General features: G+C 38.4%; 1 protein-coding gene across 2 annotated transcripts in view; it reads right to left on the bottom strand.

The window, feature by feature from the left end:
- Nucleotides 1–1,155: 1,155 nt before the first annotated feature.
- The window catches only part of pgm1 (phosphoglucomutase 1), a 90,061-nt gene continuing 76,178 nt past the window's right edge, over nucleotides 1,156–15,038 (bottom strand). Inside the window, exons 9-11 of one of the 2 annotated variants that reach the window (XM_072273904.1) lie at nucleotides 14,573–14,756; nucleotides 11,852–11,986; nucleotides 1,156–1,776 (exon numbers count right to left, since the gene is read on the bottom strand). In XM_072273904.1, coding sequence (XP_072130005.1) covers nucleotides 1,687–1,776; nucleotides 11,852–11,986; nucleotides 14,573–14,756 — 409 coding nt within the window. In that variant the 3' untranslated portion in view covers nucleotides 1,156–1,686. The remainder of the gene's footprint in view (nucleotides 1,777–11,851; nucleotides 11,987–14,572; nucleotides 14,757–15,038) is intronic. The other variant, XM_072273905.1, reaches the window with a different exon arrangement.

A 15,038-nucleotide genomic window follows, 5' to 3' on the forward strand; every position in this document is an offset into this window, starting at 1 on the left:
AAGGATAAGGGAAGAAGCCAGAATAGCGGGGGAGAGGAAGGAGGATAGCTCTCTGTTGCCTTCAAACTGATTTCCTCTTCTGGTAAAATTTCTTTCCTTCCCCCTTCTCTCTTCTTCTATTCACCACTCTGGCCTCTTACCTCTTCTTACCTGCTTGACATCACCCCCTGATGCCCCTCCTTCTTCCCTTTCTTCCATGGTCTCCTTCCTCTCCAGCCCGTTACCTTTCCCATCCACTTGGCTTTACCTATCACCTTCTAGCTATCTTCCTTTCCCTCTCCCCACCTTTTTATTCTGGCAAATCCACCCCTACCCCCCCTTCCCAGTCCTGCAGAAGGCTCTTGGCCTGAAATGTCAACTGTTTATTCATTTCCATAGATGCTGCCTGACAAGCTGAGTTCCTGCAGCACTTTGTGTGGGTCGCTATAAGACATACTGTATATACCAGATGCTATAGCCATGCAGTGTGCATTTAATGTTAAGCAGATCAGGGTGAAGGTAACCTTCATCTTCAAATGCAGCAAGGCTCATACAGATGTGGTTGGAGCTGCGCCTAGACTTCTGTGACCATATTGAATATCTCAATCTCCAGAAACACTATTTTCTGAGTATGGTGATAAAACTTATAACTGGAAGACTCTTAGGGCAGCCTCCTACAACCTCCTCTGGAGATTAGCTTAACTTCCTCCCTGACTGCTTCTGATTCATGCTGGAGTTCTACCAATTAGTAGAGCGGCCAAGATTAGTAAGTTTTAACTTGAGAGAAAAGAAACATCTCCACAACAACCACAGCTCCGAAGTGCAGTGCAATAAAACCCAGTAAGTTCTCCTCTCAGATGAATCGCCAATAAATTTAGAAATTAGTTTTTGATTCTTTGACATACACTATTTCATCTGAATGGCTTCTTATTATTAAAATCAGGTTTACTCCACATAGCCTAATATGCTATGTACAGCAGCCAACACGCATGGTGGTAGGACAGATATTAAATATGCATTACATGATGATTATTGTCAGCTTTCTGTAGTTTGGATGCTAACTTGTTGAGAGTATGAAAGTAAATGATGAAATCTTTCACTTTGCCAGAACATACAATAATAATCTTGGTACTGCAATTTACAAGCAACTTTATGCAATAATTCAGGCAAAAAAATTTGTAATTTAATTTTTGGGTCATCCTGAACATGCAATACAATCAACAAAGTTTCTCTGGTGAACTGAAATCAGCGAATAAATGAATATTTTGTGACTTAAGTAGAATGCACAAATGAACACCTTAATAATTCTTGAAATAATTAACTCCTGCTTATTATTAAAAAAAAGCCCCATTTTTGTTGATACTTGTTTACTTCACCTTAAAATAGCAGATGGTATCATATGTTACAATTTGCAGTGTTTCTGGTTGCAGTACAGAACTGGTATTGATAAAGGATATTAAACATAGTAATGAACTACAATCATTTTGAGTTTGCATTGCAATTTGAAAAAAATACATCAAGAGCATATAATATATATTAATGATATTTTAATACAATATTTAAGCCTCAGTTTTCCTCATAAGGCCTTAATATTCAGAAAACAGTGTGAGATGATAGTTTACAATAGCACTTCACATTTTCCAGGTGTTTTAATATCTTTAGTTAATACTTCTCTATTATTTTATCTTCTGATTTAATATTATATATTTATGTGATCACTGTTGGCTTGGTGCGACCTGTTCGTTCATGAATCTGAGAAAACTTCAGAGCAATTTTTATTAGAGGGCTGAGCATTGCCTGTAAAAGAAACAGAAATCAAATTTTAAGAAGTGTGCACACACACTATGATTATGCCCATGCCCCTTTATCCCCGTGCTTATATGACTCCCATCTCTGCACCATCTGCAACTAACAAGGCTACTTTCAGGACTGATATTAGGAATTAGCTGTACAGGAGACCAAGATACACAGATGACAAACTTTGGGCAAAGAGGAGGAGCAAAGTGAATGAAAGATCATGTTTAAATGGCAGAATAGGAGGTTTAATATAGATTGAAGATCAAGTTTATTAAGTAGGAAAACACTCTTTGGGACTTACAAAGTGATCTCTCTGAAAGGCACGTGACTATAAGATTAATTGTGGCTTTTCCAATTGGAACAGGGAATTAAATATAAAGCACAAATTTAAAAGAAACCAACTCTCTAGTAACGAGTTTAAACAGGAAAGCAGGAGTGAAAAATGCATGTTATTGGTGATTCACTTGAAGGTTCAATTAGGATAACACATTAATAATGTGCATCTGAAGAGTGAAAGAAGAATTGGAGTTTCATAGATTATGGACAACTGCCATAGCTTCTGAGTGCAGTGCAGCAAAGATCAGTAAGCTCTCTTCTCAAATGAATCCTTCATAAAACTGGAAGTAACTGGTAATCTTTTAAACATTTCACATGCATGGCTTCTTCCAACTGTTTAGATCCTATCTGCTCCACATCAGACATCCTACACTGCAAAAACACATTTCAGGGAGGTAGCACCCCCATCCCCCACAACCCCTCACCCCCTCACCCCCCCACCCCCCGGTCGACCTCCAAGGGTGTATGTAATACTTGGTTTGGTGATTTTGTCTAATCTGTAAACCAAGATGGGTATATGCAGAAAATGTGACATTAAAATATGTACTTATATTATATTATCATGTTTATTCTATTACAACTTTAAGCAAGTCTACAGGGAGTTTGGCCTCATCATGTAGGACATCAATAGCGTAGCTCCTTAGCAGCCAGCCAGCTAGTTTAAATAACGTTAGCTAAGCTAATGAATGAATGACACCTGTTAAGCTCACCTCAACATGTCTTTTACAGTCTTAACCCACCATGAGCAATAGAAAAGTCACTGTTTCAAACAGAACAGCGAGCAACTGTCATTATTTTTGAGGTCGACTGTAAAGCCCGCCCACAGAGAAAACTGATAAGTCTACTTAGGAGGGGTCCCCAACATTTATTGCACCGTGGACCGGTTTAATATTGACAACATTCTTGCAGACCGGCTGACCGCATGGGGGGCGGGGGGGGGGGGGGGTGTTAATCACGACCGGAATATAGGTGATAAGTCAACTGTAAGTCACTTATAAGCGGCTAATACGCTCAATTTCGTTTCCAGAAGCGTTTATCTAACGAATTTAATATTGAACATACAGCGCATATTTTCCTCGTATGAATATAATGATAAGTTAATTATAAGTCAATAGCATCATAACATTTTAAGTAACGTTTGGATATTAAACACAGCACATATTTTCCTTGTATGAACATATAAAATCATTGCAACACACCAATATCGCTGAATAGTTGGAGCCCTGGGCTTGTTTTCTTACAATAAGACGGTCCCATCAAGGGGTGATGGGAGACAGCGATACTCAAAGGGGGATCCTTGTGTCCAGTCTATTCTGCAATTTTGTTTTTGTTGCATTCATTGCAGAAAACTCCACTTCGCAGAGATATGTTGGAAATGGAAGCAACGTTTTCAGTGCTTTTGTGGCTATCTCAGGATATTTAGCCTTGACTTTAATCCAGAATGCCAGCAAAGATGTTATGTCAAACATACTTTTCAGCCCGCCGTCATTTGCAAGCTCGAGGAGTTGATCTTCCCACGCTGACATGCATGATGCGTGCGTAATGACCTTGCCTGCATTCAAATTCAACAGTGCGTGACAGGGAATGAGGAAAGGTGCAGCTGACTCATATCGCCAAATCATATTGTTTCCTCGCGGCCTAGTGGATGGGGACCACTCTTAGCACAAAGAGAGACCAATTAGGATGCTCGCTCTCCCTCTAAAAAAAAATCGATTTCCGGGATATTGTATATAATTTCCGAGCATCAGGGAGCCACTATCAAAATGCGGGAGACTCCTGGAACTTCCGGGAGAGGTGGGATGTCTGCCATATGGTCCAATGGGCAACATAATGCAACCAATACAGTTTTGTAAGATACGAGGAGTGACTGGTAAGTTCGTGGACTAAGGTAGAAGGAATCAGTTTTAGAAAACCTAGCACAGTAGAAGGAGATGAGTTAAGAAGCTCTCATTACATGCACATGCAGTTCAACTCTGAGTGAAAATGCAGAAAGTTTGAAGTTTCTACTCATCTTCTTCTACTTTAGGCCACAAACCTTTCAATCACCCCTGCTGTGGACCACTTCTGGAGGTCCAAGATGCCGACTTCTACAAAGAAGGGATCCAGATGCTCCACGACCGCTGGACTAAGTGTGTAAGTGTAAGAAAAATAAATGTGCTAGGTTTTCTAAAATTGACTCCGTCTACCTTAGGCCACGAACTTATCAATCACCCTTAGCTAAGACTGCTGAGACTCAATTCTTACATCATGTGGAATCTTCAGAATTCTGGAACAACGAGTGCAGAAAGTACTTCCAGGTAATCAAATTTAAACTAAGACTTTTTAGTTGGAATCAATCTTGAACACAAGGGAGAGTAAGCATACCCTGAACCTGTGTGTTCCAGGATGACAATGCTATTCAGGATAACAAGGGGGTTGATCATCCCAAAGTGCAGGAGTAGGGAGAATGAATGATGAATACTCAATATGACACTTGGGCGGGTGAAGCTCTGAATAAATACAATGGGCAGTTTAGTGGTGGTGGAGAATGTGGAGTGATGAAAACAGCCAGGTGTTGAAATGCATTCCAATGTTTAGGAAGAGATTGTGGGCAGATACATCCTAATTGATGTGGCTAAGATAATAGAGTACTACAAAATGTTCATAATATTCTTCAAGGAAGCTGCGTAAAGAAAAATAATAGTTTAAAGGAAGATAATAGATTAGAGAAAGAATATTCTTGTGGAAATAATAGACCATATGGTTGGAAATTAAGATTCAAAATATACATTATACTATTGAAGGTCATTTATATATCATTAAATAGTGTAAAGGAAAAAGTGGGGCATTTTTGCAGGAAATTCGATATGCAATAATTCTAGAGTGGTTATATTGGGGAATTCCCAATATTTTGGAAGGTAAACCTGTAAGAAAACAATCGGAGACTTTTAAACTGGGGATGTCTCAAGCTGATGGTAAATATATATCTTTCCTGAGAATACCCAGAAGTGGAATACAAGCATTGGGAACAGTATCTGGACATCAAGGTCATTCATCAGGAGCACACATCAGGCCCTACCACCTCAACTATCCACCATCTAACTACCAGCCCTATCTTTTGCAAGAATCTACAAACCATTCATTAGCTTCATTCGCCACTTCTGAACCCACAATGCCAGTGGAAACAAGTCATCCTTGAACCTAAAGGACTAGCAAAGATGTCAAACAAGTGAAGGGATGGAAATGGGGAGGGGCAGAGTATAGCCATGCAGTGTGCATTTAATGTTAAGCAGATCAGGGTGAAGGTAACCTTCATCTTCAAATGTAGCAAGGCTCATACAGATGTGGTTGGAGCTGCGCCTAGACTTCTGTGACCATATTGAATATCTCAATCTCCAGAAACACTATTTTCTGAGTATGGTGATAAAACTTATAACTGGAAGACTCTTAGGGCAGCCTCCTACAACCTCCTCCGGAACCTGAACTAGGAAAGGAACATGTGAAGAGAAAGGAATTGCAATGTTCAAGTATTTACTGAGTACTTTGTGCTGGTCTTTACCAAGGAAAGGCATGCTGTCTAAGTAAAATTGGAAGCAATACACATAAAGACTTGGGTTGAGGGATTTAGAAGCATGTATTGTTCCCCTTGGAGCCATAGAAGTTGAGAGTTTAACAAGGTCATGGTAGACTGAAAGAGCAATAGAGAGAAGCAGAGCAGATTCAAATTGATGGGTAAAAGCTACAGATGCGTTAAATACAAAATTCAGAACTTGGTTGCCTTTTATTGATCTGGAAGTCACTAACTGTAAGGGTGATGGGATCACAGTTAGAGTCCATTGGGACTTCCAAAAGTGAATTGGATAGGCACTTGAGGGGAAATAACTTGAAGGACCACTCCCAAAAAAAAACCATCAGGGAATGTGGCTGAATAGTTGCTCTACAAGAAGCCAATTGACCAAATCATCTTCTTGTACAATGTTGAAATAAACCTCAGGGTTTGAATCTCTCAGAATTTTAACGACAAAAGAGTGGGCATTTTCCAAAATAATGTGTGTATTCAATTTTGTCTTGCTTTCACTGCACTATTTTGCATGTTCAATGTATCTTGTAGTTTATTGCTTTAAAGTAAATGTGTGAATTTCTGAGTTGAATCTTTCTGTTTAGTTTGTTCTTCTGTATACAATATCATGAGGTCACAGGGAGGAAACTAATGTCTGAATCTTTTCAAGATTTTTCATTCTGTGGGAGAAGTCTGCTTTTCTAAAATGTCATGGTTAATATCAATCTCCTAACAGCACATCTGTTAACTACTGACATTTCACAGCATGCACTTTTCTGTTTCATTAAATTGTAACATTACACTGCATTATTTTTACAATTTTTTGGTCTTCAGCTCCTGATGGCATTGAGTGATCCTGCAGTGTCTTAACAGCAGTGGAACTCACTTGCGCCTAATCCAAGTGGCCACTCTTCCTGTGTGGACTTAGAAGCCAATTTATTTCTTGTAGGTGTTTAATTTGGGAAGTAGCCATCAAAAAAAAACACATACACACTTTCTACCACAAGTCACAGAAGTGAAATCAGCATTCTGGCTGCACTTCTTCACTTTGACACAAGAATTCAAGGACCATAAATAGAACCCCAAATGCTATCCTATCAGTGAAGGTCAGATCTGGAACCTTTTGGTTTCCAAGATTCTATTTAACCATTAAGATATTAAAGACTATTTTTTATAATTTTAATTAATAAAACTGTCAAAAAATAACTATACCTAAAGTATTGTTTTATGCATGTTTGTTACAGAATTAAAATGTAAGTCAATAGTTTAAAAACTCATTAATAATGCACACACATGTGCAGACCCACACCAAGCAAACAGCTCATTAAAAGCACCTAATTGTAAACACAGGAGATTCTGCAAATGCTGGAAATCCTGAGCAAAACACACAAAATGCTGGAGAAACTCAGCAGGACAGGCAGCATATGGAAGTCTTTTATTCCCCTCCATAGATCTGCCTGACCTGCTCAGTTCCTTCAGCATTCAGTTCGCGCAGCTCACTAGATGTGTTTCTACTTAAACTGGAGGTTGTTAATCAAGTCATGAACTCTAGCCAGACATTACTAATTTTGGTAGAAGAACAACTTAAATTTCAGTTACTCTGATGTCAACTTTATGGGTCATTATAACAAAATGCTAATGAAATACAGTGCATATAAAGGGGAAAATCATTCCCTATCAATTTTTCTCACCATTTGAGGGCAAAACATTCCATTAGTGCTGGTTACCCTCCTATACCTATTACAATGAACTTTGATTATCTGAGATAATAAAAGCTAGCACAGAGTACAGTATTTGTCTATTGAGTAAACAGGGAATGAAGTTAATGATTTCAAAATAGATCCCTAAATACTAACAAGACCAAGGTACATGAGCTGATTCGTTTTTTCTTTTGTCATTGCTGCAGAAACATTAAATCAAACTGTGGTAACACTACCTCTGATTAGCCATCATCAATGGAGATTGGCAACAAAATTCCAAGTGTTACAATTCACTTACGAACTACAGCACTGAGAGCCATCCAGTTAGTAATTGAACTACACTAACTGGGAAGTTCAGAAGGGAGCTCCATCAGCCATACTTTGCTAATTAATTTCAATCAGTGTAACAGAGGTCTATCAAGCTTCAATGATCTATAATGAAGGAGACTATTAAACTTCAATGGTATCACTGCTGACTACAATGCAGCACCACTGGCTAGAAGCCAATTCATAAATGAGAACACAAGTGAATTTAGATGCAACAATTCTCCTTAGCTGAAAACCATGAAAACTAACCATCAACGATGACAATGAATAAAAGATGGGATAACAATGAGAAGCTATATCTTAACTATAATTAATTGCCTTCAGAGAAGTATTTCAGGTATGCCACATTAAGATTTGATTTAAGGGTCCCAAATCAATGGTTCCCAAAGTGGGCGATATCACCCCCCTGGGGATGGTGGGAGTTTCTAAGAGGGCAATAAAGATAAAGGGTTATGTGGGGTAAGTGCTTAGCAGCAATGGCGACAGCTGATGGATTACATCTAAGAAATGAATTACTTATTATAAACATTTGATCCTCAGTGCCTCACAATTGATTATAACGATCGCGTCATCATCTCATCTCTTGCTAACCCACTATTCCCTTAGACATTGCTCGAAGTGCGTTATAGTTGTTGAAAAACAATGTGCTACTTCTGTATTTAGCATATCATGAGATATCTGTGTTTAACAAATCATGTTATTTCCAGGCTCGGCCATGGCATTATTGCCATTCACTACTGTAGTACAGTGTTAGCTAGTTCAACTCTCATATTCTAATCACACAGTGACACAATTTCTGTGAACTAGGGTATGGTGTTTAATAAAGTTCAGGTTCTGAGTACGGATTTGCTTAAGTCACTAGATCAAACAATTAAAATTATTCTGCTCAGCAACAACTCTGTTCAAAGATGAATAAATGAAACAAGAGGATGTGGGAAGCACATTGTGCAACATACATAGGACAATAGAACTTGCTCTGCAGTTGGATGAATCATCTTTGCCAGGCAACAGATCTTTGTTCCTTGGCTATGTTTGCTTCACAAAAGATGAAAGCATGGTTAAGAGTTGTTATTTGCAAAGGGACTAGAAACAGACATGAAGGGGAGTCAACATTTTGGGCTGTAAGCAATTTTTCCAAAGAGAAGGATATTCTGCTCACCAGCATTCTGGCTTGTGCAACAGAAAGGGCACCATCAACGACAAGATGCCACCATGGGGTTATTACTTTCTTGAAATAGGTGTACCTAACATATTTACTATTCACTGTGTAATTCACAGACAACATCTAGTCGCAAAAAAACTGTGATTGGCTGTACAAATTGTTAAATACGGTTATCACAGGGATAAATAAAAACAAGTCCCACGCTCTCAGTTCTTGACTAGTTTGAGAGTTTTGTATTAACAATTATTATGAGATTGAATGCTTGCTTTTGCACACAGAAGTCAGATGGCTCTAAAAAAGAACTGCCTGAGATACTTCTATGCATTTTTAAAAATGTGATAAAATGCTTTGAAAATTCAGTAATCCACTCATGAATATTAGGCATGACATTGCTTATTTGTCAGAATTATTCATAAAGTTTAATGAAACTTTATCTTCAATTGCAAGGAAATGATGCAAATCTTATCAAAGTCAAATCAGTTGTCTTCACATTTCTGTCCAAGTTAATCCTATGTGCAACACTGGCCATTACACCTTTTCCAATTTCAGAAACTCTCTGAGTTGGAAGTGTCATATGTGATGCCAAGCAGAGCTACCGGACGGATGATGCTAATGAGAGAGATAACGGAAGACAATGGAGAAACATTCAAAATGCTAATGAGAGAAGAGAGATTAACGTGAAAGAAACACAATTCAGATATTGACAGACCATTTGCTTTGAACCTGAACTGTTTGAAGTTTGATGGACAAGTGATACCCCAGCAGGGGGATAAAAAGAGCAGGGGGATAAAAAGAGCAGGTTTGCTAAGGCACGACACGCCACGAGACCGTGGAAAGAGCAGTGTGCCCCTACAAGTTGGTGGGAGTTTGGAGGACTGGTTCGCGGGAATTGGTCAGAGGCTCACAGGGTGTAAAGGTACGATTGGTGGGAACCTGGGGTGTGTGTCCACCCTTGACTGGGTGCTGGGTTCACCGCGGAAGAACGATCATATCCGGAACAGAAGGGTCACGGTCGGTGACCACAGCAGGATCAGGAGACATCAAAAGGTCTGCCCGAAACCAACTGCATCTTTCTCTCTCACTCCCTCTCCCCCCAACGGTACAACAACAGCGACTACTTCGAACTGCACTAAACTGAACTGAACTCTGCTTCACTTAAGGCTGATCATTTTACCCCTAGACTGCGATAGAGCTTGGTTGATTCCTATTACCCTAGTTCTGTGTATATGCGTGTATTATCATTGCTAACCTGTTACAATTATATCCTTACGATTAGTGTACTGTATTACTTATTTCTTTAATAAAACTTTATTAGTTCCTAGTAATCCAGACTCCAACGAGCGTTCCATTTCTGCTGGTTTGGCAACCCAGTTACGGGGTATGTAACAGAAGAGAAATAAACAACACTAGATGATGATCTTCAAGTATACTGTGCCCACCTGGGTGAGCTGCATAAAGACATGTCAGAGAGATTTCAGGATCTTCTCTTGATCCAAGTTCCAGATTGGGTAATAAATCCATTCTTGAATACTTGTAATGAGGAGTTAACAGGAAGGATGGCAGAAGAATTGATCTCTCTACAAAATTACTTGGAACTGAAGGTTCAAGAAGTCATATCAAGACTTTTGGTTGCAGAAAGACAACTCTGAATGCTATCTTGTGCTGTGGATAAAGGTCAAGATGTTCCTTATTTCCTTTCCACCACCATCTTTAGTGGAATGTGCTTTCAGTACATTCAATCAACTTCTCTCAAAGCAATGGAACAGACTGCAAATTACTGAACGTGGGTTATCTGAGGCTCCTTCTGAGTGACATTCAGCCTGATATCACTGCACCAAGCCCATCCACGTCATTGAAAGTTGAAAAAGCAATGAAGTAGTAAATAGTTGGACTACTAATGTACACTAAAATTGTTGATGAAAAGTTTCCATTTTCTTTCACGATGCATCATAAATCAAAACTCTTTATACATTTTATGTAATAGCCAGAAAGGGAGAGAGGGGCACTGGGGATGCAGTCCAGAGGCTGGGGGTTGGGGTAAACCCAAAAAAATCTGCAAACCACTGTGGACCCAAATCATCCAAAGCTTTATGCTATGGATAAAACAAAAGGAGTTCTTTCTCCCCAAATAATGCTTCCAACAAGCGAAACATCCCTGACTAAATTAACAAGTAAGATCAAACAAGGTTATGATATATTCATAAGATTAAATACATTTTAGAAAACTGGAAATTATTGTGTTAATTATCATTTGATTCATGTTGCAATCAGCAAAGCATTGAGCCATATGTTTAAAAGAAAGCAAAAGGTCAAAGTAAAAATAACACAAAATGAGTTACACACAATTACTCAGTCAGACATGGAGAGATTCCTTCATAGAGAAACATTGTACATTAGTTGTTTTCATAGGCAATCCTATTTAGTTTTATTTTAGTCTTTTTATTTTTTTTCCAGACTCTGGGGAAACAGTTGAACTATTATGAGAATTTTTCTGTCTATCAATGCCTTGGAAAATTAGGCTGAGATGTTCTTTTCTTAATACATGCTTGAAATTTGCTAGAAAATCATGCAGATTGTCAGCCAAGATTGAACATTTACTTGTTAGAAAATCAGTTTTCAAACAAGACTGGTAAATTATGGGCCAGGTAGCTTTTTCCAAATACAGTACTGAAAATGCTCATGTGCTGCTGTTTGCGTTTGGCTTGCTCAAAACAAACTTATTAAGTAGTCATCAATTTTCATCTGCAATATCTCAATAAATAATTCTAACAAAACATGATACTTCATGAATTAAATTGTAGGTTTTAACCAAGGTTGCAGCAGGAAGTAAAATTATCCTCTTCTTGATTTATAGAAATCCCAATCAGGTTTCCAGTAAAAATGAACTCCTCTGCTGCTGTCTTATTGCATATAATTATATAGTTTGGAGAAGCAAGGTCACAACATAAAGTGTTTAAATAAAAGATAAAGGAAGATGGGAATTGAAATTCACTTTGTAGACTAAATAATTACCTGTGGATCTTTGAAGATTTTACAAGCATCTTTATAGTAGCTATCAATATAAACTCTGATCGTTGCTCCAGCACTGCCAGTTCCACTTAATCTAAAGATAAGGCGTGATCCATCTGTGAAAATTATTCTCAATCCCTGTCAACATAAGATTTATGACAATTATTCACAAGCTGACACTGATGCTGTGACTCGTTAACGACATGACATATATTCTAAATACACACAGCTTTCTGTTACCATGAGCTATTGGTGCATAAGAAATGTAAAAGTAGAATGTTTATATTATCTTCCAGCAAGAAATTAGAAAGATATTCATATCTCTTCTGAAGATTTAATTCCTAGTTTTTGAGTTAGCAGATTGGTGATAGAATAGCAACTGTATTTTTTTTGGTTGCTCTTAGATACTTGAGAAAACAGGCAAATGAGAAAAGCTGTAATCTTCCCTCAACTACTCCTGGGTAGCATGTATGCATAAATTTCCAATTAACTTAGAATTTGTTTTTGGTTAACATCTTCCTCAGATGTTCCAATATCTTGCTGACTTTTATTTAAGTTTATATATAAAGGAAAGGCTTGAGGATAGTCTATCCCAGGAACGGAGGCAACTGCATAAAATCATTCAGCAACTCGAGGAGAAAAATTGAGAAAACTGCAAGTTATAGAAGTTACACACAAAAATGCTGGGTGAACTCAGCAAGTCAGGCAGCATTTATGGAAATGAATACATGTCAATGTTTCAGGCCAAGACCCTTTATCAGGACTGGAAAGGAAGGGGGAAGATGCCAGAATAAAACACTGGGTGGAGGAGAAAGAGGACAAGCTAGAAAATGACAAATGAAGCCAGGTATATGGGGAGTGGGGATGAATTAAGAAGCTGGGAAGTGAAAAGTGGAAAAGGCCAAGAGCTAGAGAAGTAGGAATCTGATAAGAAGGGACAGTGGGCCATGGGAGAAGGAGAGTGGACCATGGGAGAGAGGAAAGGAGAGGGGCACCAGGGAGGAAGTGACAGGCAGACAAGAAAAGGCAAGAGCCCAGAGTGAGAAAGAAGAAGAGGGAAGGGGGAGGTAAAAAAAAATTACTGGAAGAAGAACTCAATGCTTATGCCATCATGTTGGAGGCTACATAGAGGAAATATGGGTGTTGCTCTTCCACATTGAGAGTGGCCACATCGTGGCAGAACAGGAGGCCGTGGAATGACATGTCGGAATGGGATCAGGGATAGAAATTAAAATGGCTGGTCACTGGGAAATGCTGCATTTTGCAAATGGAGCAGAGGTGCTTGACAAAGCAGTCCCCCAATTTACAATAGTCTCACAATATACAGAAGGCCACAATGGGACCACTGGGTACAGTGGACGACCCCAACAGATTTACAGATGAAGTGTTGCCTCACCTGGAAGAACAGCTTGTGGCCCTGAATGAAGGCAAGGGAAGAAGTGAATGGGCAGGTGTAGCATTATATAGGTGTAGTTCTAGAAGTTACCTGTGGCTATTCATCTTAGCCGGAAAGGAAATTAATATTTTAGTCTGGTAATATTTTGTTAAACTGTAAATGGATTGAACATTACACTGAAATATTTAATATGTAAATGTGAAATAAAATTTGAAACCTTTTCCCCTTCTGACTTTACAAAATTCTTTGTTTGACCACTTCTATTTTGTTACAACAGATTTCAGAGGTGGAAAAAGTGATAAAATTTTCAGCATTTACCATAGGTATTGCATGTTCAAAAATCATAGATATGCCATAATCTATTTTAGACTAAAAACTTTGTACTATTCCAATATACTGTTATGTTTTTGTTTGAACTTCTGACTCTGAACAAAGTTGATAATTCTCAACAAAAATGAATGTCAGTTTATGATTTAGGTTTTTAATATTTTAATCAAATTGCTTTTCAATACTGACCCACAAGGAACTACACTGTCCACAATAAAATAGATTTTCATTTCTGAACAAAAAAGAATTAAAGTTCTAACTGATTGCAGCTCATTGTTACACTGAATTACAGAAAATAGGAGTAAGATATGCAACTCCTTGAGCCTTCTTTGCCATTCAATAGGATCAGAAATCATGATCATAGTCCGTCATCTATTTTAGTACCATATTCCCACTCTCTCTCTTTACCACCTCTTGCATCAAGAAATTTACCCATCTCCTTAAATATATTAAGCAATTTGGCTTCTTAAGTCTTCCAATGACAATTCCACAGATTCATTACTCTTCAGAAATTATTCCTCATCTTAGTCCAGAATCTCTTCAACTAAAGAGATAGTAATCCTTTGTTTATGCCAACCATGGGAGATATCCTCCCTGCACCTAGTCTGAACTTTGGAAGCTTAAATTAGATCTCTCTGACTCTTCCAGATTCTAATGAACACAAACCTACTGAACCTAATCAGTCTTGTTTGATCAATATAACTCATATTAGTTACTTTTTAAAAAGACAGCATCCAAATTTCTCATCAGTTGTACAGATAACCCCAGCTGCTTCCTGGTTTTTCTGTTCTTTCCTGACAAGTATCCTTGATTGGCAACTTTAAAGAAACTAAATTATTAGAAGTCAGCACCTGTACTTCTTTCCTACCTTGTCCCCCAAGATACATATCAGAGCACGATCTTCAAGATTCCCACAATTTAAGTTACCAACAAGTTACCCCTTAACCTACCTCTATGGAAAACAAGCTATTGTGCAATTACATCACATTAACATTTCCTACCTGATTTCTGGAAATACTGCCATCAACAGGGTCACAGTATTCAAAATTATCAGCCTTTTCCACAATGTATTCTTCTTCACAAACTGTGAATTTATGGCCAACGAAAGCACGGTCTAACATTACTGCCTCCATATCCTTCATTATTTTACTTGCTGCTGCAGCATCTACTTCCTCATAATCATACCTGTCATTGAAAAAGAGTCAATTATGTACAGTTTTTAATGTAAGTATTTGGGATTATAGGGTAAATGTGATATTGCTTCAACAGTTTTATTTAAGATAATCACAAAAGCTCAAACTACAGTTCTTCACGGGCAGTGGGTTCTCGCTCTTGGAACTCGCTGAGTGGACTGGCATTTTGGTATCTCTAGTGCGGCCTGGAAGACGTGTGGTCCTACAGACGACACGATTCCTCAACCAGTGTTGCCAACTGAAGCGTCGCGGGAATTTGAAACATTGAGACAGC

The sequence above is a fragment of the Mobula birostris genome, chromosome 12, assembly GCF_030028105.1.
Source record: "Mobula birostris isolate sMobBir1 chromosome 12, sMobBir1.hap1, whole genome shotgun sequence".
Lineage (NCBI taxonomy): Eukaryota > Metazoa > Chordata > Chondrichthyes > Myliobatiformes > Myliobatidae > Mobula > Mobula birostris.